At 37.6% G+C, this 26,698-nt stretch overlaps 1 protein-coding gene and 1 long non-coding RNA gene across 4 annotated transcripts in view; one reads left to right on the top strand and one right to left on the bottom strand.

The window, feature by feature from the left end:
* The window catches only part of LOC309791534, a 196,675-nt gene that overhangs the window by 24,669 nt on the left and 145,308 nt on the right, over positions 1 to 26,698 (bottom strand). The gene's annotated exons all lie outside the window — the stretch shown is intronic.
* The window catches only part of SYNPO2 (synaptopodin 2), a 173,548-nt gene that overhangs the window by 118,920 nt on the left and 27,930 nt on the right, over positions 1 to 26,698 (top strand). For 2 of the 3 annotated variants that reach the window (XM_082645817.1, XM_082645816.1), the window contains exons 2-4: positions 15,125 to 15,276; positions 18,643 to 19,442; positions 21,858 to 24,043. In XM_082645817.1, the coding sequence (XP_082501943.1) occupies positions 15,125 to 15,276; positions 18,643 to 19,442; positions 21,858 to 24,043 (3,138 nt within the window). The remainder of the gene's footprint in view (positions 1 to 15,124; positions 15,277 to 18,642; positions 19,443 to 21,857; positions 24,044 to 26,698) is intronic. The other variant, XM_082645818.1, reaches the window with a different exon arrangement.

The following is a 26,698-nucleotide window of genomic DNA, read 5'->3' as shown; positions in this document are numbered from 1 at the left end:
TTTATTCTGTTCTGCAGCAGTGAATTCCACCATTCTGTCTTCCAGGTAACTTATCTGTTCTTCTGCCTCTGTTATTCTGCTATTGATTCCTTCTAGTGTAGTTTTCATTTCAGTTATTGTATTGTTCATCTCTGTTTGTTTGTTCTTTAATTCTTCTAGGTCTTTGTTAAACATTTTTTGCATCTCCTTGATCTTTGCCTCCATTCTTTTTCTGAGGTCCTGGATCATCTTCATTATCATTATTCTGAATTCTTTTTCTGGAAGGTTGCCTGTCTCCACTTCATTTAGTTGTTTTTCTGGGGTTTTATCCTGTTCCTTCATCTGGTACATAGCCCTCTGCCTTTTCATCTTGTCTATCTTTCTGTGAATGTGGTTTTTGTTCCACAGGTTACAGGAATGTAGTTCTTGCTTCTGCTGTCTGCCCTCTGGTGGATCTAGTAACATTTTTTTAAATGGAGGGCATGGGGCGAAAAGGGTCATAGTAAAATGTTAAAAAACTGAAAGTAATACTGTTTTATCTGAAAGGTTGGCTTTTAAATTATTGAACAACAGAGACTGAATAAAGAACTTAGATTTATATATAAGCCCTATATAACATAAGCCAGAATCTAGATTTCATAATATGTTCATCGTTTTCTTAGCAAATAATTACACTCTTCGGAATCAAATCCGCAATTCAGTTTGGACTCTATAAAGCACAGCACAGTATTGTACTCATCACCAGTGTCAGGCTCCCTGTGGCCTGGGTCTTCTTCACGTTCCTATCTTGGCTCTTAATGCAGGAGTGTCAATTCATATTTCCTCCAATGATATTTTCCTATTTTAATATGGATTTCAATTTTTTAAACACTGATTTTGGGGAACAGACAGAACATCTGGCTTATACACTTACATGCTAATAACATCATCTTATACTTTTGCTGTGTATATTTTGTTTCAAGGACTATAGACATGTCAAATATAAGTGTGTTAATAAAGGAATCTGTGAGAATGGATCTTAAATGTCAGCTCAAGCATAAGAAACCTCTTTTCACACCATTGTAAATGACACGTAGATTGAGTCCATCAACTATAATTGTAGTCCATGGAGAATTTGTAAGAGACATCATTATGAGAGAGAGAGAAAGAGGTGGGGGGGTAGAGATTGAAAGGGAGAAGGATGAGGGGAAGGGGAGGAGAGGATAGAGGAAAGGGAGAGAGGGGAGAGGAAGGACAGACAAATAAATGAAAGAAATGGGTGACTAAATTTTACAGCAGATAATGCAACAGCTTTCCACTTCTGAGAGCTTTGCTCAGGAACTCTGCCATAATAATCTTCATGTTTCAGAGTACAGTACCTTGCATATACTACATGCTTAATACATAATTTGTTGTTGGATTAAATCAATCCTCGTGGGTTTAGTGCCCCTCTCACTCTGGATCCTGATGATTCTCTGTAGTTATCAAGGCATGTCATAAAACCAGCCTTTTAAGATTTAGGTTCAATTGCCAAGTTCTTCCTGGTCTCGGGAGTTAGCCTGGGGAAGGCAAGCCCAGAGCAGTACCCGCTCCTGGAGACAGTACTTGGTGAATGGTTGAATGCCTTCAAAACTGAGGCTTTTTATTTCTCTCTAAAGCAAACTCTGAATGAAAGCAAGTCTTAACAAATACAAATGTGATCAAACAGTAACAGAGATGTTTTGTTACTATGAAAGATAGTGCCAAACCATTTCATTTGAAAAAAGTAGTGATTGGATATTTTCATCCAAATCCAAATTGTTTCATGGGAAGAGGAGGAGACAATATTGCTTAAATTTTCTTTTACAAACAATTTGTAAAAGCAGTAAAGTCCTTGTCTGAAGAAATTAATGTGGTTTATTTTTTCCTTTAAAAGTATAATTTATAGAGGATGTTGTGTAGTATGCTTGAGTTATACCAAGTGCTTTTATACTGAACTTCAACTCATTAAAATACTTAAATATATTTATCTGCCATTTGACTATTCCATTTCCTTCAAATATTAGAAGATGCCATATTATGCTCAACTAATTTAATTAATGTGGAGATAATTTTTCCTATAAAACAAGGCTTGATAATTCCATTTCTTTGCTTCAGGTTTATGTAATAATAGAGAGGAAATGGAAATTTCATCATATTTAGTTTCAAATGAAAATCAAGAACAAATGGGAAATCCTTGTCTTCAGCATGTTAAATTTTATGAAGAGCTAGAGAATAAAAGTTATATTGATAGTTGAAGTAAATCAAAATTTGAATGTGTTGTTATATTTGCATTATACATTTAGCACAAGTACTGTCAAATGGTACTTGGAGTTTTTATATGGCTGCAGGCTACATAGAGTAGTTCTGAAGAGCTAGTTAGTTGCTTGCATGATCTGCTTAGGGATAAAATCTGGATTATAATTTTCCCCATAAGTGGCCTTTAGCAGCATTCTAGCTTATATTATGTTCACCACTTCTAATCCAGAAAGTCTTGACTTTGGATCATGTTTGTTTCAGAAACATAAAAATTATATAGTTAAAGTAAAAGGATGTGCAAAAAAAAAACCCACTTAAAATAATGATCATAAACTCATCTTCTAGTCTCCTTGAAAAGTATGGTTATTTGAAGCTCAAAAGAGTTAATAACATAATCACTTGGAAGAAAGTCATTCAATGAAGATCTGCCTTTTCGTCTCACGGACACACACACACTCACACACACACACAGAAAAATGGTTGGCCCCTAATGTATTTCCCTGAAGTATTCTATAGAAAATAATACCAGGTTGTGTCAAAGAACAGGCCTCAGGGTTCCCTGGGAAGTTTGTTAAAAATGCAGATACACAGGTCCCAGCCCCCAAGATTTGGTTTTTGTGGAAGATAAGGGAATAAAAACTGGATTTCTGCATTTTGAAAGTCCTCTCCATAGAGTCTGATGTTCCCAAAGGTTATAAACCACTGTCCTAGAAGGCCATCACTGGTTGACAAGCCTTTAGAACAGCACAGTCTTGAACCCTAATGTGTATATGAATCACCAGGGGATCTTAAAATGCAGACTGTGGTTCACCTGGGTTGGGGGCTTGGATTCTGTGGTTCTAACACGTCCCCAGGTGGTTCCAATGCTGCTTTTCTGTAAACCTCACTTTGAATAGCAAAGATGGGATTTTTCTAGCCATTTTGTAGGTGAGCTAACAGGCATTTGTTTTGAAGTGCTCTACAAGAGACTGCGGTATTAATAGGAGGCAGCAATGCATCGTGAAAAGATAGTTCATCCAACAAGCATTGACTGAGAATTTGATGCATGCTAGGTTCTTAGGCCTTTGTGTTTCTGACTTCCCTTGACCTTTCCTCGGGAGGCTAACATTTATGTGTCCTTTAGAAAATCTTCCCTCCTCCAGTAATCCTTGGCTGTGACGCTGCTGTGTGCTCCCCCTGCATATTGGGTTAACTTTAATCATAGCAGTTGTCATATTGGGTTACACTTATCTATTTTCTTATCTATCTTAGAATATAAAGCTCTTGAGGGCAATACTCATGATTGTACTTCAGACCTCAGAACTCTGTCCATGAAAGACAATCAGTGAATATGTAGGATTATTACTTAACTAATTAATTAAATAAGGTAACATAAGCAAAGCCTCAAGCTCCAACTCTATTTCCTTTGTAAATTCAACACTGACCTCCAGCAAGGTAAAAAGTGAGAGTAGCTGAGGGTTCTTGCCTGCCTCTGGAAGGCTCTCCTTGGCTGGCTCTGACCCAGAATTTTTTGGCAAGGTGATGACATTCATGTAGGCTCTCCTTAATCAGAAATAAATAGGAAAAGAATTGGTCAGTCCCAGCAAGGAGCATGACTGGTTTTAAAATGCATCAACAGAACACTTACATGGACACAGAGGGCACTTGGCATGACCCTGATTTCCCTTCCTGAAGTACGGGATTTGGCAATCCACTTCCATAGCCTACCTAGCTCACATGGAGCTTCCAAGGCAGACGGAGCACATAGGAACTGCAACAGCACCTGTGGTAGTGCCTCAGCTCCAGCACCTCACACTGCTTCTGCTCATGTGCTTATCTCCATAAAGTACAACCAAACCCACATAAAGTTTTATGTTTACTGGTTGCCTGTGACCTTACCTCTCATGGGGCCAGGGGACTGATGGTGAAATGGAGTGATTCGCAGGAGCAGCTGCAGAGCTGCTTATTGAGTCATGGTGTGGCCATCCCCTTTGCTGGGGAAAACTCAGTTATCTCTGATGTCCAGTATTCAATAGGACCAATTCTATTACACAAATACACTGGGAATTTCCCATTAATCATATGATAATTTTGTAGTAATATTAAACCTAAAAGAGATTACAAAGAAAGAATACATAGAAAATAGTAGGCTTGGGAGCAACTATTGGCCCATTGCTGAGGGAAGTTGCAACAGTCTTTACTCATATTGACATTTATTTAGCACATATTTATTGCACGCCTATATATGCAATACATACATTGGGTTAGAAGAGATACAAAGATCTTTGTATTGCAGTCACAGCTCTCAATGAATTTCAACTAGCCAGTAGTTTGGAAACTGAATGGAAGCTATTTTTGACAGGAATAAAGACGCAGACTTAGAGAATGGACTTGAGGACACGGGGAGTGGGAAAGGTAAGCGGGGACAAAGTGAGAGAGTGGCATGGACAAATATACACTACCAAACGTAAAATAGATAGCTAGTGGGAAGCAGCCGCATAGCACAGGGAGATCAGCTCGGTGCTTTGTGACCACCTAGAGGGGTGGGATAAAGAGAGTGGGAGGGAGATGCAAGAGAGGGGAGATATGGGGATATATGTATATGTATAGCTGATTCACTGTGTTATAAAGCAGAAACTAACACACCATTGTAAAGCAATTATACTCCAATAAATGTTAAAAAAAAAAAGCACCCTTGACACTCTAGCCCAGTTAAGATTTTATTCTCCCCTTTGTTCTCCTCTCTTCTGAGAATGTACTTGGAATCTGGGCTGAAACTGCTTGCTTCTCCATTTCCTCAGATCACCAGAGTGATATTTTATCTGAATTCATGGTTGTGGCATGCTCTCTTAGCACATGCTTTTAAAAGGTATCACTTCCTGGCTTCTGTCAGCCTTTCTTCCCTAGGCTGGACCTTACTCTTGTTTGTCTCTGAATTGCCTTTGATGAAATTTCCTCTTCTCAAACTCAGATACCCAAGAGGGCAAAGATGCGTACCACGCATCCCTGTCCCTTTAGATGAGTAGTTCTCAAAGTGTAGTCTGCAGACCTCTAGGGGTCTCTTAGATGCTTTCAGGGGATCTGTGAGATCTAAATGATTTTCATAATGGTACTAAGACATTGTTTGTCTTTTTTCACTCTATTGACATTTGCACTGATGGTGTAAAAGCAAAGGTGGATGACACCTTAGCATTTGAGGCAGTGACATCTACCTGTACTAGAAGTCGTTGTATTAATCACTGTCACCATTTGATTTAAGAAACAAGATGCTGGTTTCATGTAAGAATGTCCTTGGTAAAGCAGTAAAAGTTTGCATTTTATTAAATCTTGAGCACACATCTTTTTAATATTCTGCGTGACAAAATGAGGATACATGTAAAGCACTCTGAATGTTTGTCTTGAGGAAGCACTTGCATAATTTTTTGAATTGCAAACTCAACTAGTCATTTTTTTCATGGAACATCATTTTTACTTAAAGAATGACTGACAGACAAACTATGGTTATTTAGACTTGGGTATTCAGCAGACATCTTCTGGAAAATGAGCAAAGTGAGCCTGTCACTTCAAGGAAAACAACTGACAGTATTCGAGCTTTCAAGGGAAAATTAGAAAGTTGCACCTGCCACCATGAATTTGACAGCTTCCCAATACTTAAAGACTTCTCTGTTGAGATCATTGATGATATTGAGGTGTGATTTTGTATACTGTATGATTAAATGTGTCAACGTTTGGAAGATCTGCATAACTCAGTGAACCAATATTTTCTAAATGACTAGTGCGTGATGTAACAGAATCATGATGGGCTAAAGATCTATCCAAAGTGCAAAACAGACTAGAGAATTTTAATATAATGAAGTATGAAAAGTTCATTGCTATGGTTTCAGATTCCACATTGCAGTTTGAGAAATTGCCACTTACTGAGCTTGATGTAGTATCAAGGAATATCCAAAATTATCTGAAAAGGCTATTAAAATACCCTTCCCTTTTCTGTTTATCTGTGTGAAGCTAGATCTTCTTCATACACTTCAATCAACACAATGTAACACAACAGAATGAATGCAGAAGCACGTATGAGAATTCAGCTGTCTTCTACTAAGCTCAGACATTAAAGTGATTTACAGAAATAGAAAACCATGTCACTATTCTCATCAAATTATCTTAGTGTTAGAAAACATGATTATTTTTCATAAAACATTTGTGTTAACATACTGTTATTTTATTTTTCAATTAATTAATAAACAAAAGATTTAAATATCTTTTAATTTCCAACATGGTGAATACCAATAGATAGAACCCACAAGAACAAAATATTTTTTAAGTACTCAGTTATTTTTGAGAGTGTAAATGGGTCCTAAGACCAAAACGTTTGAGAACTGCTGCTTTAGGTCACACGCTTTTATATACTAATGATTGACTAAATGAAGTTCCAGTTAACTAAAACTTTGGAGGAGGTTATTTAAATTGGCCCTTCCCTGAAAGGGCATAGTCCTTGATTAACATTCCCAGCCCCTGCACGAGCATATCTAGAGCTAGGGAAAAACAGATACATTTTTCTGGGTACATGAGACATATACTGTGTCTGAAATGAAACAATTTCAGTAAAAACACCAACACAAGCAAAGTATTAAGGACCTCAGATTACGAATTCTAATCCAGTTCCTTCACTTTATTAATATGGTAATGCCTCAGGCCTAGTTCTACCTTTAAATATAAAAACTTCTATTTTAGCTGTTTGGAATGGTACTCTTTCTAAAAGATGTCACATGTGTTTTTGCATCTAATTAGTCTACTAAGGTGATTTAAATACTTTAAATGAATTGTTATCATTATTATTAATGCCCATTATTTTACTCAAATACAGCAGAGGCACTAAGTCCCATTGAGCACGTGAAAGTTTTTTACACTTTCATTAAATGTATTCTGAGTCTTTTTTTTTTTTTTTTTTAAGATTTTTGTGTGTTTTTAAATGTTGCCTTTCACTTCCTTGCTTTGGTGTTGTGTTAACTGTAACATCTTTATACAGTTTGCATGTTTGTCTCCCCATTTCTAATTTTCTGTAAACTAAACAAAAAAGCTTATCAGAATTGTTTAAAATTGAGCAAATAGACTGAAAAATGATCCCAGACACTTACAGTGATGTATAGAAGTTTCAGTGAATTTTTTATTGTATTTTGACCACTCAAAAGACTGTTGAGCTTACTTAGTTTTTTAGATAACTAAATTCCTGATAGATGAGGTACTGCAGCATAATAATCATTTAGTTAATTGTTGGGCGTGCAGTTAATAAATATGAACAGAGACTTGAGAAACTCAAATAGCGAGTTCTAGTTCTGCTCTCTTTTCTGAGTCATCCTGATTATACTGACTACTTATTTATCTAATCTTTTAGGTTTTACATGTGCTTTTTCAATGAGGTCTTTAAAAGTTTTAAAAAAATATTCTGTATAAATATTTATAAAAAGAATCTGCCTATAGTTCAAAGCCTCTGTGCAATCTTTCACAATTTAATCCAACAAAAGAGCAGATGGACATGTCCTACCTAAGGCTCTGGTCCATCAGTGTTTTTCTGAAAGAGCTGGGATGTTTACATTCTTAGGGAGAAAAGAAGAACAGAGAATACCATTCCATATTTGTACTTGTTGGTTTTCTAGCATCATGGTGGCTGCTTTCTAACAGCTCATAGCAGTTATATTGCGGCATCGTTTCTGCCTGTGGAATCACATTGGTATGCAGATTCTTAAGTATGCAGCCCCATGGATTAGGTCCCTCATTCCTGTTAAAGAGAGTTATTTACTTCGGGAATCTTTCCAAAGTTGCTACCAGGAATGTTTTTTACTTTTATGGTGACTTGGTCCCTAAGGATAAAGACAATCATCCAAAAGGAAAACTTTTTGCCCAGTATCTGGACCTATATTACTGACCAGAGCAGAAAAGTTCATAATCTTCAAAACTCAATATGAGAAACAGGTTATTGAGTTTGAATTGAGGAATTGAGTATAGAATAACTGAAAAATCCTAGTGTCTACTTGTATTCGCATCCATGACCCAACTTGAATATACATTTTAAGACTTATTTTCACTATTTTTAGACAATTTGTATAATTGAATTTCTTATTCAATTCTTCATATACTTATCAATGCTTTAATGGAGAAAAGCCTCACTTCATTTTAGGAATTATCTACTCTCCTTTTAGAACATTTGTCTGGACAACAGTGCATATTAATAATCATTTTACTTTATTCCCTCTAAGTTCTTCACAAAGCTTTTATTTCTCTCATATTAACTTCCTAGTACATACTCTACAGTGGTTTTTCTGAACTTCATTGTCCTCAAGTTTTAATCCTCTTCTGCCTTTCCTCCTGTATTCTTAGCAGATGGTGACCTCATACAATTTATCTGGTGTTAGTTCCTGCATTTTCCTGCATTGTCTCTCCTGTCTGTCTTGAAATATCAGCATCTGTGTCCATCTTTTTTTCTTTTCTGTATCTTAGAAATAGTTGCTGTTTTACCTCTTGTCCTTTTTTACCTTCTATGTTTGCCTTTGATTCTATCTTTCTGTATCAGCTCAGGGTTCATTTGCAGGAAATAGAAAACTCTCTAGTTAATTTAGGGAGAAAAGGAATGTAAGAAGTACCTACAGAATTGTTGAAAGATCTGGAAAGGCAGGCTTTAGGCAGGGCCTCCAGAAATGACTTCAAACAACACTGTAGAACTGGCTACCCAAGGGATTGGCAACATTTGCCACAATCAGGAAGCTATTGGGCTGGCCCAGTGCTAGGTCTAGGATTACACACTTTAGCTGTGATCTGGGATTAAGAAACTGCCAGTAGAACTGCTGTAGCCAGAGGAAAATCATCTCCCAGATCTGCACCAGCAAGACGGATGCCTCACAGTCTAATGCCTCTCTCCATTTAATTCAATTTCAAGTGCAAGTTTCTTGCAGGTACATCTGCTTGTTGAAATTAAATCACACCCAGAACCCTAGCTGAAGGAAAGTCTGGGAAATGTTATTTTATCTTCTCAGCTTCTGTTGCACACAAGGCACATTCAAGGGGGCTTGGGACAAAAGTCGAGCAATCCATTCAACTCTTTGCCACAGTTTTCTCTGACTTTTTATTTACTCAGTTACTAGTTATATTTCTTGTTTATTTTTCCCATAGTCTAGATATGTCCTCAAGTCTTTTCTTTCCATTTTACTGTTGAATTTCTGCACTGAATTCCAAGATGCTTTTTGCTTCCTACTATTAAGATTTTTCTTGGGTTATTATTATTTTTATTCCATTGTGTTCTGGTCCTTGTTTTCTTTTGCCTTGTCATTCTGAAACTGTTATATTGCTATTTGCTATTGATTTCCAAAAATATTGTACCACTGTGAACGTGAATTCCCAACAACTTGTAAACTCAGTTTTGTTATTAGGAAACCCCCCTTCAAGGGCTGAGGTTGGAGTTCAGAAATTGGAAAGCAAGCCCATTAAAAGTAGGATTATTTACTTATTTCTAAAACTTTAGCCATCATCATTGCTCTTGCTGTACCTTCCAGTGACCATTCTGACCATTTCACTGGACAGCTGATAAACACAGACTTATCTAAGTCTTTGGTTTAAGAGCCAGTTGGGGTGAGGGAATGCTTATTAAATTTTGTCTTAGAAGTATGAGGGAAGTTTTGCCAAAGGCCTGAAGTGGAAAACTAAGGAAGGGCTAGGGCTTCAGAAAGAGCTACTAGATCATAGACTATTTTCCAACTTCCATCAAAATGTTTTTACTTGTCTGAGATCATGTCTTTCATCCTGTCTTAGTTATCTCCAGGTCCCAAGACTTTATTTTATGGATTAAGAATAGCCCTGCATAGGATAGGTTAATTTATGCTATATTCTCTTTCTCTTTCATGTATTTTAATACATATAGTAGTGGAATTTAAAGAGGAGACTGTCTTGGTTCTACCACTTACTCTGACATCTTCCAAGAGGACTTGTCAGTGAACTGTATGTGAAAATGCAGCCCATGAGACAAGATTTAGTTTCGCTAACAGGAATCTGACACACTTGATATGTCACATACACAATACAAAGTAACTTAAGTACAAGGTTCTGTGAGAACTCAAACCTGGTATTTGCTTTCTAGTCAGTTCTGGCAGACGTGGACATGAAGCAATAATAAGTTAATAGAAATGGAGCTTTTTTCATTTTACCAGGGAATTATTTATCATAAAAGTAAATGAGCATAGCTGACATTCTTCTCAGATTTAGTTTATGAAATGAAATAATGTCGTTAAATTTCCTAAAGAAGCTTTAACTTTACATTTTCACTTGGTTGCAGTAAAATAAATCTTTCCTGACATGGATCAAGGGGCTGTAAACAATAAAACACAGTATTTGGTAAATATCTACATTACCAATATCTCTCTTAGTTTTGTGCTCTGATTAAATTGAGAGACACTGAAAGGGAATACAGGATTTATGGGTAGAAACTCACTCATCTGACTAATGTATTAGGTGTGGAATGAGGTCTCTAAGGGAATGTTTTCAAAGAAAGGGAGTTATATTACATGCTCACATAGGTTCGTTGTTTCAAATCACAGTTTGCAAAACACAGTTTTATTCAATTTTGAATTTGTAACATATTGGGTCATAAAATTGACAATTAAAAATTAAAGATAGAAAAATCTTTAAAGAATATTACATATATATAACTCTTAAAATAATAAAAGAGGAAGAAGAAGAAGGAAAACAAAATAAACAAAACCTGTCCTTCCCAACATTGGTTTATGGACTGACCAGGCAAGTTTTTGTCACTTCTTCCTAGTCTCTCCCATTTCCTCTCTGACTTTACTCACTGTAGGTCAATTGTTATTGCACTCCTCTCTCTCTTCACTGTAGGGCTCATGGTAGAGAATTTAGACTATCGACTAGGTAGGCAGTATGTGTAATGGTTAAAAACACAAGCCCTGGAGTCAAAATCCCTGTGTTCAAGTTCTGGTCCTAGCTGTGTGATTTTAGGCAAAGTACCTAACTTTTCTGAGTCTCTGTTTTCCGATCCATAAAAATGAGAGTTATGACAGCACGTCTGAACACATACAAGCAGAAGTACATTTATACTTCTCAGTAATGTTTTATAGAGATAAATGGTTTAAGGATGTAAAGGGCTTAGTATAGTAAGTGCTCAATAAAAACAAGCCACTAATATTTAAATATTTGTATTATTACTTCTGCTGGGAAACAATAAATAGGCTTGTCTTCTCTTCCATATTTCAGTTATGAAATGTGTACTTACTGAGGAAAAGACACATAAAACATTGTTTATCTTAGATTATGATTAGATAATGCCAAGTATATGGATAAAAACTGAAAATAAATCCAGATATTTTCAAACATCTTATAGACAAAGTACTAACATTTTACAGTTTTTCTTTTTACTTGGCATGTTCTTTTTGTTTGTGTGTGTGTGTATGTAGGAAGTCAATGCATTTTTATTCATTAGTCCCTTCTTGAGCACTTCTATGAGCTGTATGTTCATCATGGAACTTAACACATATTATTTCTAATGCTTATTAACCATCTAGAGAGATCAAATTTATTAGTTCTATTTTACACTTTAGAAAACTAGAGCTTAAGGATGTAATGTAACTCATCTAAGTTCAGAGAGTTAGCAAGCATTGGAGCCACACAATTTAATCCTACGTCTTCTTTCATCAGAGTTGGTGTTCTTTTCCACTAGGACACATATTTTATGAATCTAGGACTAATGGCCTGAGGAGAAGACTGGTTGATAATTTCACTGATAGAGATTCAGCATTATAAATAGTAATGATTTTTATATGCAAACTTACTCTTTTTACTGACAATGTATTTCATTTTAACAAGTATGAATGTTTTCAGGGAATAGAATTTTTACTCAGATACATAATAATGCACAATTATACAAATTATAAAAATACATAATTATACACAATATAAGGTAAAGATCTTTTGTACCCTAATAAATGTTTATTCTTCATAATACACCTATGAACAGAACCATATTGGTGAAGTTGGTGATTGCAAGGGATATGTTTGGGCATAATTGACTCTGGCATACAACCTTTGTTTAGTTTAGTCCTATTAAAAATGGAGAAAGAGTAGTCCTTTAGAAAAGTCTTTGCAGCAAGGAAAGTATCACCATATTTAACATGGTTCTTGAGGGAAAAAATATTTCCTGCTGTTCAGACAAATGTAAAAGGTCAGCTAAACACAATCACAGCAGTTGATTCCAAATGTTGACCTCAGAATGTATGCTCTGAAGGAATGCTAATGGCTCCTACCATAGTGCTTTTGATTATTTGGATACCACTAAAAGCTCCACTTGACAAGCATAATGATGAACTGCACTTTTCCCATCAAGCAACACGTGTTTGGATGATAGACAGTTCTATTAAGTTGTGGATTTGTTTTTTTTCCAAGGACCAATTTTTAATCTTGCTCTGCAAACCCATGAAGCTGCTCAAAACTCACACAATTTATTGCTGATAAACGGAACCCCAGCTTCAAGATTGAGCCTGGTGGGGGCCGGGGTACAGGGTATAATGACGCATCTGTTTTATCAACATAAAAGCCCTTTGGTTCTCAAAAGGATGAATTTTCTGTTTGTACTCTAGTACATCTGACTCCACTGGATGAATGGTTTTATGCTTCAGAAATATGCTTTATTATCCACCTAATCTTATTTTATTTAAAAAAATTAAATAAATTTAAATGAAATGTGAATAACTCTATTCCTAACTTAAATGTTCATTGTTGAGCATTGTTTTATTCTTGACTTATTAACAACTCTCTCATGATTCTTTATTTTAATAATTTCATGCAAGACAACAAAACAAATATATTTGGCAGTCAATAAACAAATATTTTTCAAAACTGGGTGAAATTCTCTTTCTCATTGCTTTTGTTGCTTCCTTATAGCCTTGGAAATATTGAGTTCATTTAATTTTTGCAATAAATTAGTGTGTTCTTTCAAAACAAAAGGAATGAGATTGATTTTTCAGAAAAAGGGTAAGGCCTTCTTATAATTTATAACAATAAAAGGATAGACCCTCCCAGAACAAAACTAACTGAATCACTTCAAATTTCAATAGCATCATTGCTTTGGCACTTAAAGATATGCTTCTGCTTCCAAGAGTATCATTTAAAATATAAATGCACTTGGAGATATAAACTTTAAACCTGTTTCAGTCAGCATATTAATTATCATTTAAGACCTTAGCAAGAATTTGTGGGCATCTGTTAGAGGTAAATTGAAATACATTTTATGTCAAATCAGAAATGAGCCTGGCTATGAAAACATTCTTCAAGAAGCACTGCTTACCTGGTTTTGGCCTCTTTGGACTCAGAATCTTAATTTTAATAGTCAAACAGGGATCCCCTTGGTAGAAAATGTATATAAGATTATCTTAAAGTATTCTTAAATTTGAGATTGTATGATCATGATACATTGTTCATTGAGAACTATTAAATTCACATTATAAAATGAAATCTAAACACATTAGTATCATTTAGGGTCCCAGCAGGAAATAGGTGACCTGTTCAAAGGAGTAATTAAAGACAATGTAATGCAGGGACTAAAGGCAGGCTCAAGTGGACCAACAAATGATAATGAAGCACCCAGAGATCAAGAGCAGGAAGCTATAATTACCCTTAGGCCTGAAGATGCAAAGAGATGGTGTGTGTTATTGGAATATAACAAGAGTTAAGGCATGGTAGAGGGACAGACGGACAAGAGCTCTAACTGTCTAGATCAAGGAGCAAAGCCATTGCCAAATCGTGGCCCAGCAGGTCTTGCAGGGAGAACACCTCCCTGACCTCTCATTTCCCTTGCTCCTTGACCTCTTACTGGGGCTTCCCGTTGACCAAATCCAACCAGGAGTTGGCAGGCAAGGGAACTTGGTCACTGCAGTCTCTACAGGCCAATCCTCCCACTGCCATAAAGAGGCGCCAGGGAGGGTAGAGAATGGGCCTGGAAGGGCAGACAGAGAATAACCAGCACAGCATTTTACCATAATCATAATTATACAGAATGTAAACCTCCAGGAATAACTGAATGTTATTCTTCACTAAGGACTGGTGGGAGCTCTCTGTTGCTATTCTACTCTGAATTTCTCTTCTTCCAGGATCTGAAGGTTCTCTTCTAGGTTTTTAGTCATTTCTTGTCCCACTGAATCTGTGCTGGAATATGATGCAATCCTTATAGCAGGGCTGTTTCTATTTTTTTTTTTTTTTGCAAAATAATCCCTTTTTCTCTTTCTTTTTTGCTAAAGTTTGCTTATTATCAAGCCCTGAATAGTTGATTTCAATGAAGGATTTCTCCCTTTGACGTAATTCTTAATATCCTGCTGCCTAATTTCCCCATTTTACTGGGATGGCTTTCGTCAGTTCATTGAGCTGTACAGCTATCTCCTTAAATTGATTGTCCTGCCCTACATGTCCTTCTTACATTTGGTGTTCCATCCACCCTGGCAATGAGAAGGGCTTTTAAATTTTATTTTAATGGGAGAAGCCACTTTCTGATTGGATCAAACTTCACAGTGTGAAATAATTATTTTTAACGTATAATCAGTTTAAACATCTGTCTTCCTCCATTCTTCACTATTCTTTACTTTTGTTTTTCTAGTTCCTTCACCATAGATTTGATTTCCTTTTTTTCTGTTTACTTAGAATGCTATGAAATTAAATGTTGACATTATGGTGTATAATAAATTGTGCGTAACGGGTGAAAAGTGTTTAAGATGGTCTTATAGGTTAACAGGTAGATTGAAAATCAGGGCTGCTTTTACAGTCTGAAGATCTATTTACCTCTCCCAAGTAGAAATTTCTCAGAGATAGTGTCACGTTTTTTATGTTATATAATTCTAACTGTTGCCTCCTTTTTCACTCCACTCAGATCCGAAGCCAGAGCAAAGCCTCCGGGTCTGGGCTCTGTGAGGGGGATGAAGTGGTTTCTATCAATGGCAGCCCTTGTGCAGACCTCACCCACCCAGAAGTCGTCAAACTCATGGAGAGCATAACAGACTCTCTCCAAATGCTCGTCAAAAGGTAAGAAGATTCGTTGGAATGTATATTTTCTCCCGAAGCTACATGGGAAAGCTTATAGCTCCTACTACCATATAAATTGTTATTTATGGGGAAATGAGGGTGCTCTGTAGGTCAGTATAGTTAAACAGAAAAATCATAGTGTTTGAAAAATGGCAATTCTAATCAACTGAATTTTCTGGTTAATTGAGAATTAACTTGAAAATTTTGTTTCAAGAACTCTGTTGAAAATCTTGGTTAGGTATTGTAGACTACTTCCTTAGGAAGCTCAGTATATTGAACATAATACTTCTAGGTCTAGATTTTTTGGTGGGTCAGGATCACTAAATTATAATTCCTAGATTCCTACATTAATTTAAAATGTTTAAATGCCACAATGTTATATTGTATAATATTTATTTGAATAGAAAGAGGATGCCTAGGAGAAGGAAAAGAACCAAGAAACCCTTAAAAGCAGCCCAATTTCTGTTTGCCAGAAAAACCAGTATTTGGATATGGGCAAAAGCTGATGGTTAGTTTTTGGACTATCAATGCAAATCACTTGTCAGTTTGATCTCTCCAAATACCACCTTCCTCACCTAATTGCTTAAAAATGCAGAAGCAAACTTTAAACATAAAAACAAAAGAAAACAATGAGGGTAATCACAAAAAACTATAGCATCAACATTTTTACCATGTGCAAATGGCAGTATAGTCCACATTAACTTTGCAAATGAGGCCCTGACAATGGCATTATAATGAATCCACAAAAGAACCCTCTGGCTTCCTAGAAAGCAGCCTCAGAAAGACAAGAGAAAGACTTTTTGCACAGAATTTCAAAACCTTCTAGGTTTTGCCTTAACTCTGTAGAAAGACTATGTGCAGCATTACCCCTCTGATAATCATTCAATATGATTCCATTTCTATACAAACGTGAACTCACTTTGGCCAAAATTTTGTGAAAATAAAAGAAATCTAGCATTTGTCTCAGAATCTCCCATCTGAATATTTATCCTTCAGCCCAGTGTTTAAGCCCGTGGGATCCTACTTATTTATAAAGCTGCCATTTGCTTTTAAAAGGGATCTAACAGGAATGTTGCCAAGTGTAGTCACAGGGTTGGCCATTATTATGCATAAATCTCTGAGGTATTTGAAGTTCAATCACATCCAAAATGGGAGAAAAACCTTTTCTAACTTATTCCCTTTTAGTGTCTTTACTGATTTAATGAGGCCAGTCTCTTCAGAACACACTTGTAGTCTGAGACATCCCCTACTAGTTTTTGTTTTGATTATGATTGACTACCATTGCGAAAGTCCTTGATGGTTTAAAGTTGAGTCTTAGGTACCTATTTACTTTCAGAAATAAATAGACTCGTTCTCTGCTACTTTTAAGAACTGGAATCATGATTATTATTATTTTCTCTTAAGTATTTTTACTTTTACAAAATAAATAAATAATTGACGAGATTCAAAATGGAATCTCAAATTAAAATCAGCCCAAAGGTGATCATCATCATCATCATCACCACCACCACCACCACCACTACACTACCAATCTGGGTAACTGAACATTGTTTCCTGGAATTAAATATTTCTCTCACTCATGTAACTGTTGTCTATCCCTAGAGGACAAGTGATTTACTTTTCCCGGACTATTGCCCAGAGATAGCTGGGTCAGACTACCTTAAAAAAATCCTCCTTTAACATTGTCTCTATTACGGTAAATTTCATTTAAATGATTATATATATATACTCATATAATTATGACACATAAATTGTGGAATTGAGTACCTATGTGCACTGAATGGAAATGAGCATTTTAAGGTATAAAGCTTTAACCTCTAGTTCTTTTATGATTTTTATTCATGTATATCTATCCATTTTACCTTGGCTACCAATAAATGTTAACATTTATCTGACCCATTTGCCTGTATTACAGTGTGTAAGGCTGGAACAAACTCAAACTATTCTCTTCTTAGATTCATAACTGATTGCTAACATAATTCAAAGTGATTTAATCTACTTCCATCTCAAGGCCTTCCTAAATTAAAACTCTCTGGCCTTTTGATACCCTCAAATTCAGTTGCATACAGTGTATTCATCATTTCCTATAAAAGGAAGATCTAATTTGCTTTCAACATGTTTTAAAAATACTATATTATAATGGTTTTTTTGGTATTACCAGGAAGCTTCACAGATTACTTGCATAGAGAAAGCTGCATTTCATTTGACTGTTAGTTTGTGTTTTGTTTATTTTTGTTTTGCTAAATGCAGTCAAAAGCAAAGTTAGGAGTAATTATTTTGAATATTAGTCTTAAATTTTACTACAACATAAATTCTAAGGTAAATTCCCTTGAGTAGAATAGAAGTAGGGGCTCACTCCCTTCAATTGATGCATTAGTTAAGGTACATTTTGTGGGAAGAAGAAAGGGGCCAAGATAGGCACTGCTGCTTCTTTAAAAAACTTACAAATGTAAGAAAAGAAGGCATCTCCTACAGCTGTCCTGTGAATGATGCTTCTCTTCTAAAAGCAGCTAGAGTTTAAATTAGAGTTTTAGCAAGTTTAACCCTTAACTGACACTGCTTCTTGCAAACCCAAATTTGCAAAACAATCTGGGAATGGTAAAGGTTAAAATCAAAGGACTGTGGTGAACAGCTGTGGGCTCCTTAGCTGAGAGATTAAGGTTTGACTTCAGAGATCCTATAAGGAAAATGCTCCAAGAGAGCAAGTTCAAGTAGAGAAGGGGAGACATCTCAGATTATAAATACTCCATGACTCAATGATTCATTGCAGCATGGAAAGGATTTCTCTTTACACAAGAGTACTGGGCTGGGGTCCACTTATTACAAAACACATGCTCATTGGAGCTTAAAAAAACAGCTTCTATTTCATTCCTTTCAAGAAAGCACAGCCTCTAAAAGGATTACTTGAGTTATCTGTATATTAATATTGCTCTGAAGCTGCTGAATATGTTTATGAGACTTTATAATGTCCAGACCTAAACTTAGTCAATAAGACATTAAAATGCTTTGTCATATTATAACAAGCATGGTTATTTGAAAACACCCCAATAATTATAGATGACGGGCATCCATGTAGCTATAATTTGTGTTTTGAAAAAACAAAAGCTGAATTTAGGATGGATTTCTGTTTCATAACCTTTTGTGAGCATTTTTGCTTTGCTTTAAAAGACAAGTTTATTTGGAAGATCTTTAAATAATAATATAAACATGTTGCCAATTTCTGTTTTCAAATAATGTTGCAGTTGACATTTAAGAGGAAATATTTTTACTGTATCCTGCATTAGACATCATAAAAGTGTCAGGAAGTTCTTTGGCAGGTGTAACACACTCTGATTTAACTGTCTGGACTGATTTTTCTGTGTGCAGACCATCCAGTGGAATAAGTGAGACTTTGAACTCTGAAACTGAAAACAAAAATCACGAGCATCTCATCCATGAAGGGCACATGGAAAGTACCACCCTACAGATTCGACCAGCCACAAAGAGCCAGTACAGGGAGTTCTACATCGCCCAGGTCAAGAGTGGAGCTCCCCTAGCTGAGGACCAAGCAAGTGGTGCTGGTTTTTCTGGGAGCATAAAAGAAGAAACAGGTCTGGCTCCACACACGTCTGACTCTAAAAGTGGACGCTTACCAGAGGAGGTTATCGTAAGGGAGAAGGCAGAAGCTGGGCGGCCAGGCACTGTGGTTGAGCTACAACTGTCCCTTTCACAAGAGAGACACAAGCGCACTAGTGCCCCTGTAGTGGCTCTCCTGGGAACTGAAAAATCTAAGCCTCCTGACCAAGATCCTAATTTACAGCGTGACGGGATCGTCCACATAAATTCTGTCCCCACTAATGAGAAAGGGGAGGCTTCTCTGAGGTCCAGCAGGATAATCCAGATCTCCAGTGGCCAAGAGTTGAGAGTGATCCAGGGAAGTGAAGCAGAAGACACCGGGCTGCCCCGAGTGGAAGTGATCTTCGACTGCTCTGATAGGCAGAAGACGGAAGGGAGCAGGCTTCAGGCAGGAAAGGGGTGTGTGGATTCTCCAGTGGAAGGAGGGCAGTCAGAAGCACCTCCTTCTCTGGTATCCTTTGCAGTCTCATCAGAAGGCACAGAGCAGGGAGAAGATCCACGCTCAGAAAGGGATCACAGCAGACCTCACAAGCACAGAGCACGCCACGCACGTAAGTCCTGCCTGGGGGGCCACTGCTGGGCTATTGGAAGGGGCTTGGGAGATAGGGTATTTTGCTCCTGCTTTGCCTGTGTGGATTTCCTTTTTTTTTTTTTTTAATTAATGCACATCATAACAAACATGAAATTGTGGAAAATACCAATTTCTGAACTGGAAGTAATAAGTTTGAACTTTGTAGTAGACTTAAATGTTTTTAATGCATTTTCTTTTATTCCCAAAGACACAGGAACTGTTAAAGAAAATAATACTGTTAATGTGCCTTTTTGACTTGTCTCAGAGTATTGTGATATTTCATGTTAAAATACCATCTGAGAGTATTTGAAGTCATGTGGACGCTGAGTTTAACTGTCAAAAACTGTTGAGTCTGCTGCTGAGAGGTGTCTTTAAAATACAGCCTCCACCACTGATATTAAAAGCAGATCCTAGTTTTGAAAAAAAAATCATTGTGCAGCATGATGATGCTTGCAGAAGTGAGTTTGACGGACAAGGACATGTGGAATACTGAGCAGTTACATGATCCTCTCCGTTTTGTAAGTCTTCACTAGACTGCAAAGCGTTTCATCTACCTTCTAGACACAAAAGTCAACCCCCAGGGCCATGTGGAGGCATTTAAATGTCCCCCAACACAAAATATATTTTAAAGTCAAGGCTTTTTACAGTGTTTTGTTTTACCCAGGGGAGCAATTACAGATTGGAGAACGCAGATAAGAATGGCAGTTAGGTTTTATAATTTTTGTTATTTTCTTTCATGTGCTTTTTAGAAACAAATTTGGAATTTCATTTGAGGAGGTAAAAACTGACTGTCAAAGGCACTTGAATGTACGAATGATACACAACAGTAATGATCTTGGTTGTTCAAAGTATATTAAGTCTCCTAACTATTGTTATTCCTTTTAAAGCATATTTTTAGCATAACCATTTGTAGTTGAATTGGCAAGTGATGTTAATCATTCCTTATACTTTAAGCATCTGTATGCATCTTCACATTTATAGCATATTAAACAAGTGCATTAAAGCAGCACTCACACATATTTTACATGTTGGCAGTGAAGTTAGCAACAACTGTGCAACTGTGACTGTCAATTTAATAGTAAGTTGTATAACACTAGTCAAAAAAGGAATAACATTTAGGAATGACCACACTTTTTACTATATTCTCTAAATAAAATTTGATTACCAGTGAATATCTGTAATTTTGTTATAAAACTATTCTGATTCTATTTTATTTTTGAAAAGGTAACCATCAAGTCTGATTTTTTCCAGTGAAAAATAGAGCTGATTTCCAATCAAAAAAATATTCAAAAAGATTTTCTGAAATTTCCATTTAACTATTTTTAGGAATTCAAAAATTATTTGTGAACCATGCTCATTTATCATGGAACACATGATTATAATTAGCTGGTACTATAAATTAATTTGCCACCAATTTATTTTTTATAACAATAATAATAAAATTAAAAATTGAAATATAAATTTTTGTTATTTTAAAACTGTCAAGTTCTCATTTTACATGACAATTTCTGCATCAGTTTTTACCCACAGTTATAAGGGTCACTAGTAATATAATTTAAAAATTTCCCCAAGATTTACACTTATTCTTGCTGCAACTAAAGTAGTATTATATTTCCAAGATGGTAATACATTTACAAACAAATTTATCTAGACAACTTTGTAGCTAAAATTTCTTAAATGTATTCACAATAATCTTGTATTCTGAATTATTATTAATTATTGATTCGGTACATTCTATTATTATTCATTCAGTTTTTTGATTTTATATTAATTTAGTAGCTGTGAATGCAAAGACTTTGCGAGAATGGCAAAGTAAAAAAAAAAAAGAAACAGAAAACTTAAATATTTAAACTTATTACATTGAAACATTTAAGTAAACAGTATTTTCTTGTTTCCCCCTCCCACTTTTTAAAAATGCTTGGAAATGTTTTATATCAACATTTTATTTTTTAAATATGGAAATGCAAGGTATGTCCTCACTTGTTTTCAGAAAATATTATGTCCTTAAATTCTTTCCTTTGTAATTTTAATTACACCCGATTAACTGACATTTATTTTCCAGTGTTTATTGTTAAAGTGTAAGGAGCCATACAGAAACAAATTATGAAACATATATTCTAACCAACATATATAAAAATGTATTTACAGGAAAAAATGAAATGGCATGTTATATATATACAAATTATATCTGTATTATATCATCATGTATCATTACAGAAGTATACATTTTAAAAGAAATAAGAAAGAGAAATGAGTTGGATTGCTTCAAAATTCAGTACCCAACTGTAAACATGCTTTTTCTGCATTCATTTTCCCCCAGGAGAGTTGATTTCTGTGTTGCCATGGAGTCTTCCTTGAACTCGCCAACTCAATATAATTTTTATATTTTCCCTAGGGCTCAGGAGGAGTGAAAGCCTATCAGAAAAGCAGGTGAAAGAAGCAAAATCTAAATGCAAAAGCATTGCCCTCCTTCTGACAGATGCCCCCAACCCCAACTCCAAGGGGGTGTTGATGTTTAAGAAGCGTCGTCGGAGGGCCAGGAAATACACCCTAGTCAGTTACGGGACTGGTGAACTTGATCGAGAGGCAGAGGAGGAGGAGGAAGAAGGCGACAAAGAGGATACATGTGAAGTAGCATTTCTGGGTGCAAGCGAATCCGAGGTGGAGGAAGAGTTGTTGTCTGACACTGACGACAACACACAAGTTGTGAACTTTGACTGGGATTCTGGACTAGTGGACATTGAAAAGAAACTGAACAGAGAGGACAAGATGGAGATGTTGCCAGACACCACAGGCAAGGGGGCCCTCATGTTTGCTAAGAGGAGGGAGAGAATGGATCAGATCACAGCCCAAAAAGAGGAGGAGAGGGTGAGTGGAATGCCAAGCAGAGAACCAGATGCTGCCCAGATGGATGGCCTGAGAACCATGACATCTTACCAAAGGAAGGAAGAAGAATCGGTGAGAGTGCAGAGCTCTGTGAGCAAAAGCTACATCGAGGTGAGCCATGGCCTTGGCCATGTGCCCCAACAGAATGGCTTCACTGGGGTGTCTGAGACAGCAGAGGTTCAGAGGATGATCCCTATGAATAGAACGGCCAAACCCTTCCCGGGGTCCATGAACCAGCCAGCAACCCCCTTCTCTCCAACGCGAAACATGACCAGTCCCATCGCTGACTTTCCTGCGCCTCCACCTTATTCTGCAGTCACACCCCCACCTGAAACCTTCTCCAGAGCAGTGTCAAGTCCAACAGCTGGCCCAGCACAGCCCCCTCCGTGGCCCCAGACTGGCCCATGGTCCCAGCCAGCCTTTTATGATTCATCTGAACGAATAGCTTCCCGGGATGAAAGGATCGCGGTGCCAGCAAAAAGAACAGGAATATTGCAGGAGGCCAAAAGGAGAAGCACGACAAAACCCATGTTCACTTTTAAAGAGCCCAAAGTAAGCCCAAATCCTGAACTCCTGTCCCTTCTTCAAAATTCGGAAGGCAAAAAGGGCACTGGGGCAGGAGGAGATTCCGGACCAGAAGAAGACTACCTCAGTTTAGGAGCAGAGGCTTGTAATTTCATGCAAAGCCCCACTGCAAAACAAAAGACCCCACCTCCTGTCGCTCCAAAGCCTTCTGTCAAGTCCTCATCCTCCCAACCAGTAACTCCAGTTTCTCCAGTCTGGTCGCCAGGAGTGGCTCCAGCCCAACCTCCTGCCTTCCCCACATCCAACCCATCACATGGCACCGTTGTTTCCTCCATCAAAATAGCGCAGCCTTCTTACCCTCCTGCCCGGCCTGCTAGTGCTCTGAGCCTGGCTGGTCCCTTCAAAGGACCACAAGCATCGGTAGCCAGTCTGAACTACACTCCCAAACCAGCAGCTCCCACACCAACGGTAAACACTGCTCATACTGGAGCAATGGGACCATCCAATGAGCTTCCAGGAATGAGTGGGAAAGGAGCCCAGCTCTTTGCTAAAAGGCAGTCGAGGATGAAAAAGTATGTGGTAGATTCAGACACCGTGCAGGCCCATGCTGCCCGTGCTCAGTCTCCCACACCATCTCTCCCGGCTGGCTGGAAGTACTCCTCCAATGTCCGAGCACCTCCCCCTGTGGCCTACAATCCTATCCACTCCCCCTCCTACCCACTGGCTGCTGTCAAGTCCCAGCCATCAGCCCCACAGGCCTCCAAAACAAGCAAGAAAAAGGGCAAGAAACCCCTTAATGCTTTGGATGTCATGAAGCACCAACCTTATCAGCTAAATGCATCCTTGTTTACTTTCCAACCTCCAGACGCAAAGGATGGCCTCCCTGCAAAGTCATCAGTCAAGGTCAGTTCACCGCCAGCCATGAAGCAAGCTATTCCTCCTCGGCCAGTGAATGCTGGCTCGCCCACTAATATGCAGGCCTCGTCTGTGTACTCAGTGCCAGCCTATAGCTCTCAGCCTGCGTTCTTTGCCGAGGCCACCTCACCAGTAAGCGCCTCCCCAGTGCCCGTGGCCATTCCCACCTCTCCAAAGCAAGAATCAGCCTCGACATCTTACTTTGTGGCACCAAGGCCGAAGTTCTCAGCAAAGAGAAGTGGTGTCACAGTTCAGGTGTGGAAACCATCTGTTGCGGAAGAGTAATCTTGTAGCTGAAGCTGAGTGTCCACTTTGCTTGAAACGAATTGTTTGCAGTGTTACTTGAGTCCCTGAGAATGCCTAGCAAGTCCTCAACTTAATTTAATTTCAGATGTCACCTCCCAATCTGGGTCCAAGGAGAATATTTTTAATGAGTCAAAAATCTAACTCAGATTGACTTAAAATATATTTACCTTCTTTGCACACTTAAAAAGACTGGGAGCACCCCTAAATAGACATGGGCCATTATATTAAGTAAGCAGATCCTTAGGGTTTATGCTTTAGCCACAAAAAAACAGTGAGCAGTGTTATCAACATTAGGACACAGTCTTTATGTAACATAACAGCTGTGTTCCTACAGTGAAAAGGTTCAAATGTAGTGAAAACATAACATGTATTGACTGACATTTCCTTTTTAAGTAGTGCTTTATCTCTACTACTAGTATTAAAGGATAAAAAATTTATCGAGGACAGGAATCAGCTCTGGTCTGTCAACCTCAGCCACCTGTTTGATGTTGCAGAGAAGGTACCTTGGGAACTGTTGGAATGTACATAGTTTAGTAAGGTACGTAAGAAAGAGGGGATTAATAATTACAGAGTACTTATTACGTACTAGGCTCCTTGCCAGATGTTTTACATGTATTAGCTCATTTCAGAAGACTTCTTTAAAGTAAACTGGATGGGTAAGAAGGATAATTATCCTTAGAGATTGATTCCCATCCTCTCTCCCCAGTTACCTAAGAAATTGAGTACGTCTCCAGTTGCCCATGAAGGCATAAGTTTGTTTTCCTCGCTGAGGCAAGTGGTAGAGTACAGTAAAATGGAGTAACATATAAAAAGGTGAGCAGGCTGCAGATAAAGGTACATATGGCTATTGTTTTCCTTTGGGAAATCACATGATTGGGGCATGAAGGGTTACTGATTCCAGGGGCTGATTGTGAAGCACGAATAATCCCATGTGTGTGGAGGCCATAGGGTGAGAACTCACAATTATTAGCATCATTTCTGAGTGACGTCACAGATTTTTTTTTCTTGTGTTTGTTTTGCTTTCTGATGACTGCTTCTCCCACTGTTCCTTGCAATTCTATTCTTGCACCTTCACTTTATTATTTATATTTGATGGACCAGGAGGATTCAGACAAGGTTACCTTTAAATTTGGATTGGTCATACACCATGCCATCATCCAGCTGGCTCTGAAGTTAATAATATTACTGACAGTAAACCTGAAGACCTTTCTCATATCTATTTTAAGTCCAACTCTGACCAACCATGGAAAATATTCAACATGAATTAATGTAGAGAACCACAAAGCATTTTTTTTTAATTTTTTTTTTTTTGCAGTACGTGGGTCTCTCACTGTTGTGGCCTCTCCCGTTGCGGAGCACAGGCTCCGGACACGCAGGCTCAGTGGCCATGGCTCACAGGCCCACCCACTCTGTGGCATGTGGGATCTTCCCGGACTGGGGCACGAACCCGTGTCCCCTGCATCGGCAGGCGGACTCTCAGCCACTGCGCCACCAGGGAAGCCCCACAAAGCAGTTTTGACAGCTCCAAGGAAAACCATCTACTCGATACAAGAGATATGTCTAGAGACCTCTCATAAAAGCTTGCCTGGTGTGAGGGTACATGGTACCATTTTAATCCTCTGAAAATATCTGTATTCCTGTTCTTTTTCTGCTGTCACTGTCAATCTGCTATATTTTCACTACCCTATTAAAATATTACTTTCTTCTTTAATCTGTTCAATGTATTAAAAAAAAATACTTCCCTGTATGAGCTGTTCTGACCTAAGTAATTTCTCTGATATTTCTCGTATATTGCTTCCCAAACATCTGAATTTCTTTTCTGTGAACATTTCCATTTCTCTGTACATTGTAAAACTGCAAGCCGTAGGTATTTGTATGACATAACACAGAGGAGAATTGTCAGCTACAGAACAATGGGGCTTATTCTTCTGCTTTTTCTCTGGAAAATCTTCCATTGCTTTTGGTGGCAATTTATGTAGAGGTTAGAACCACAGGATGTAGCTTGGTCTCTTATTTGCCTTTTTGGGAAATCAATTAGGAAGATTCATACAGGATAAAGGAAAAAGCAATCTATCCATTATATAAGGCTATTGTTTGTATTACTTGTTCTTTGCAAAGGAAGTCTGTTGAATGCTGTGCATTTTGCATTCTTTTCTAATAGAACAACCAAAAAAGGCATCTTAAGGTGAAGCAGGAAAGGAGATCATTTTTGTAACTTTGCATTCTTAACATAGCATTTAAAGAACGGCATGAATTAGAGGGAAGAAAATGGAACACAAAGTAGTCAATTTGAGATCACTGGTTCAAAAGTAGCCTAGAATGGTAATGACCCACAAGTATTTACAGTTGTCCAGTGGTTTGTGGTATATAGGAATGAGAAGTGTTTGCGGTCCATTTCCTGTTGGACAGGTGGCCATCTTATCAGAGCCACTGTTTGGAGTTGATGACTAAAGACACAACTAACATGACTGAGATGTCATGGGGTTCCCAAAAAGCTTCTAAGAAGCATGTCAGGCATGCACTCAAAGCATCCACAGCTTCGACTGGGAGCTGGTAGCACAGATCTCATCTGGAACCATGCAGTCCCGAATTATGGAAAAGGCA

Source organism: Mesoplodon mirus (genome assembly GCF_964341445.2).
Source record: "Mesoplodon mirus genome assembly, chromosome: 2".
Taxonomy (NCBI): Eukaryota; Metazoa; Chordata; class Mammalia; order Artiodactyla; family Ziphiidae; genus Mesoplodon; species Mesoplodon mirus.
The sequence above is the reverse complement of the archived record's forward strand: the minus strand, read 5'-3'. Positions and strand labels throughout refer to the sequence as shown.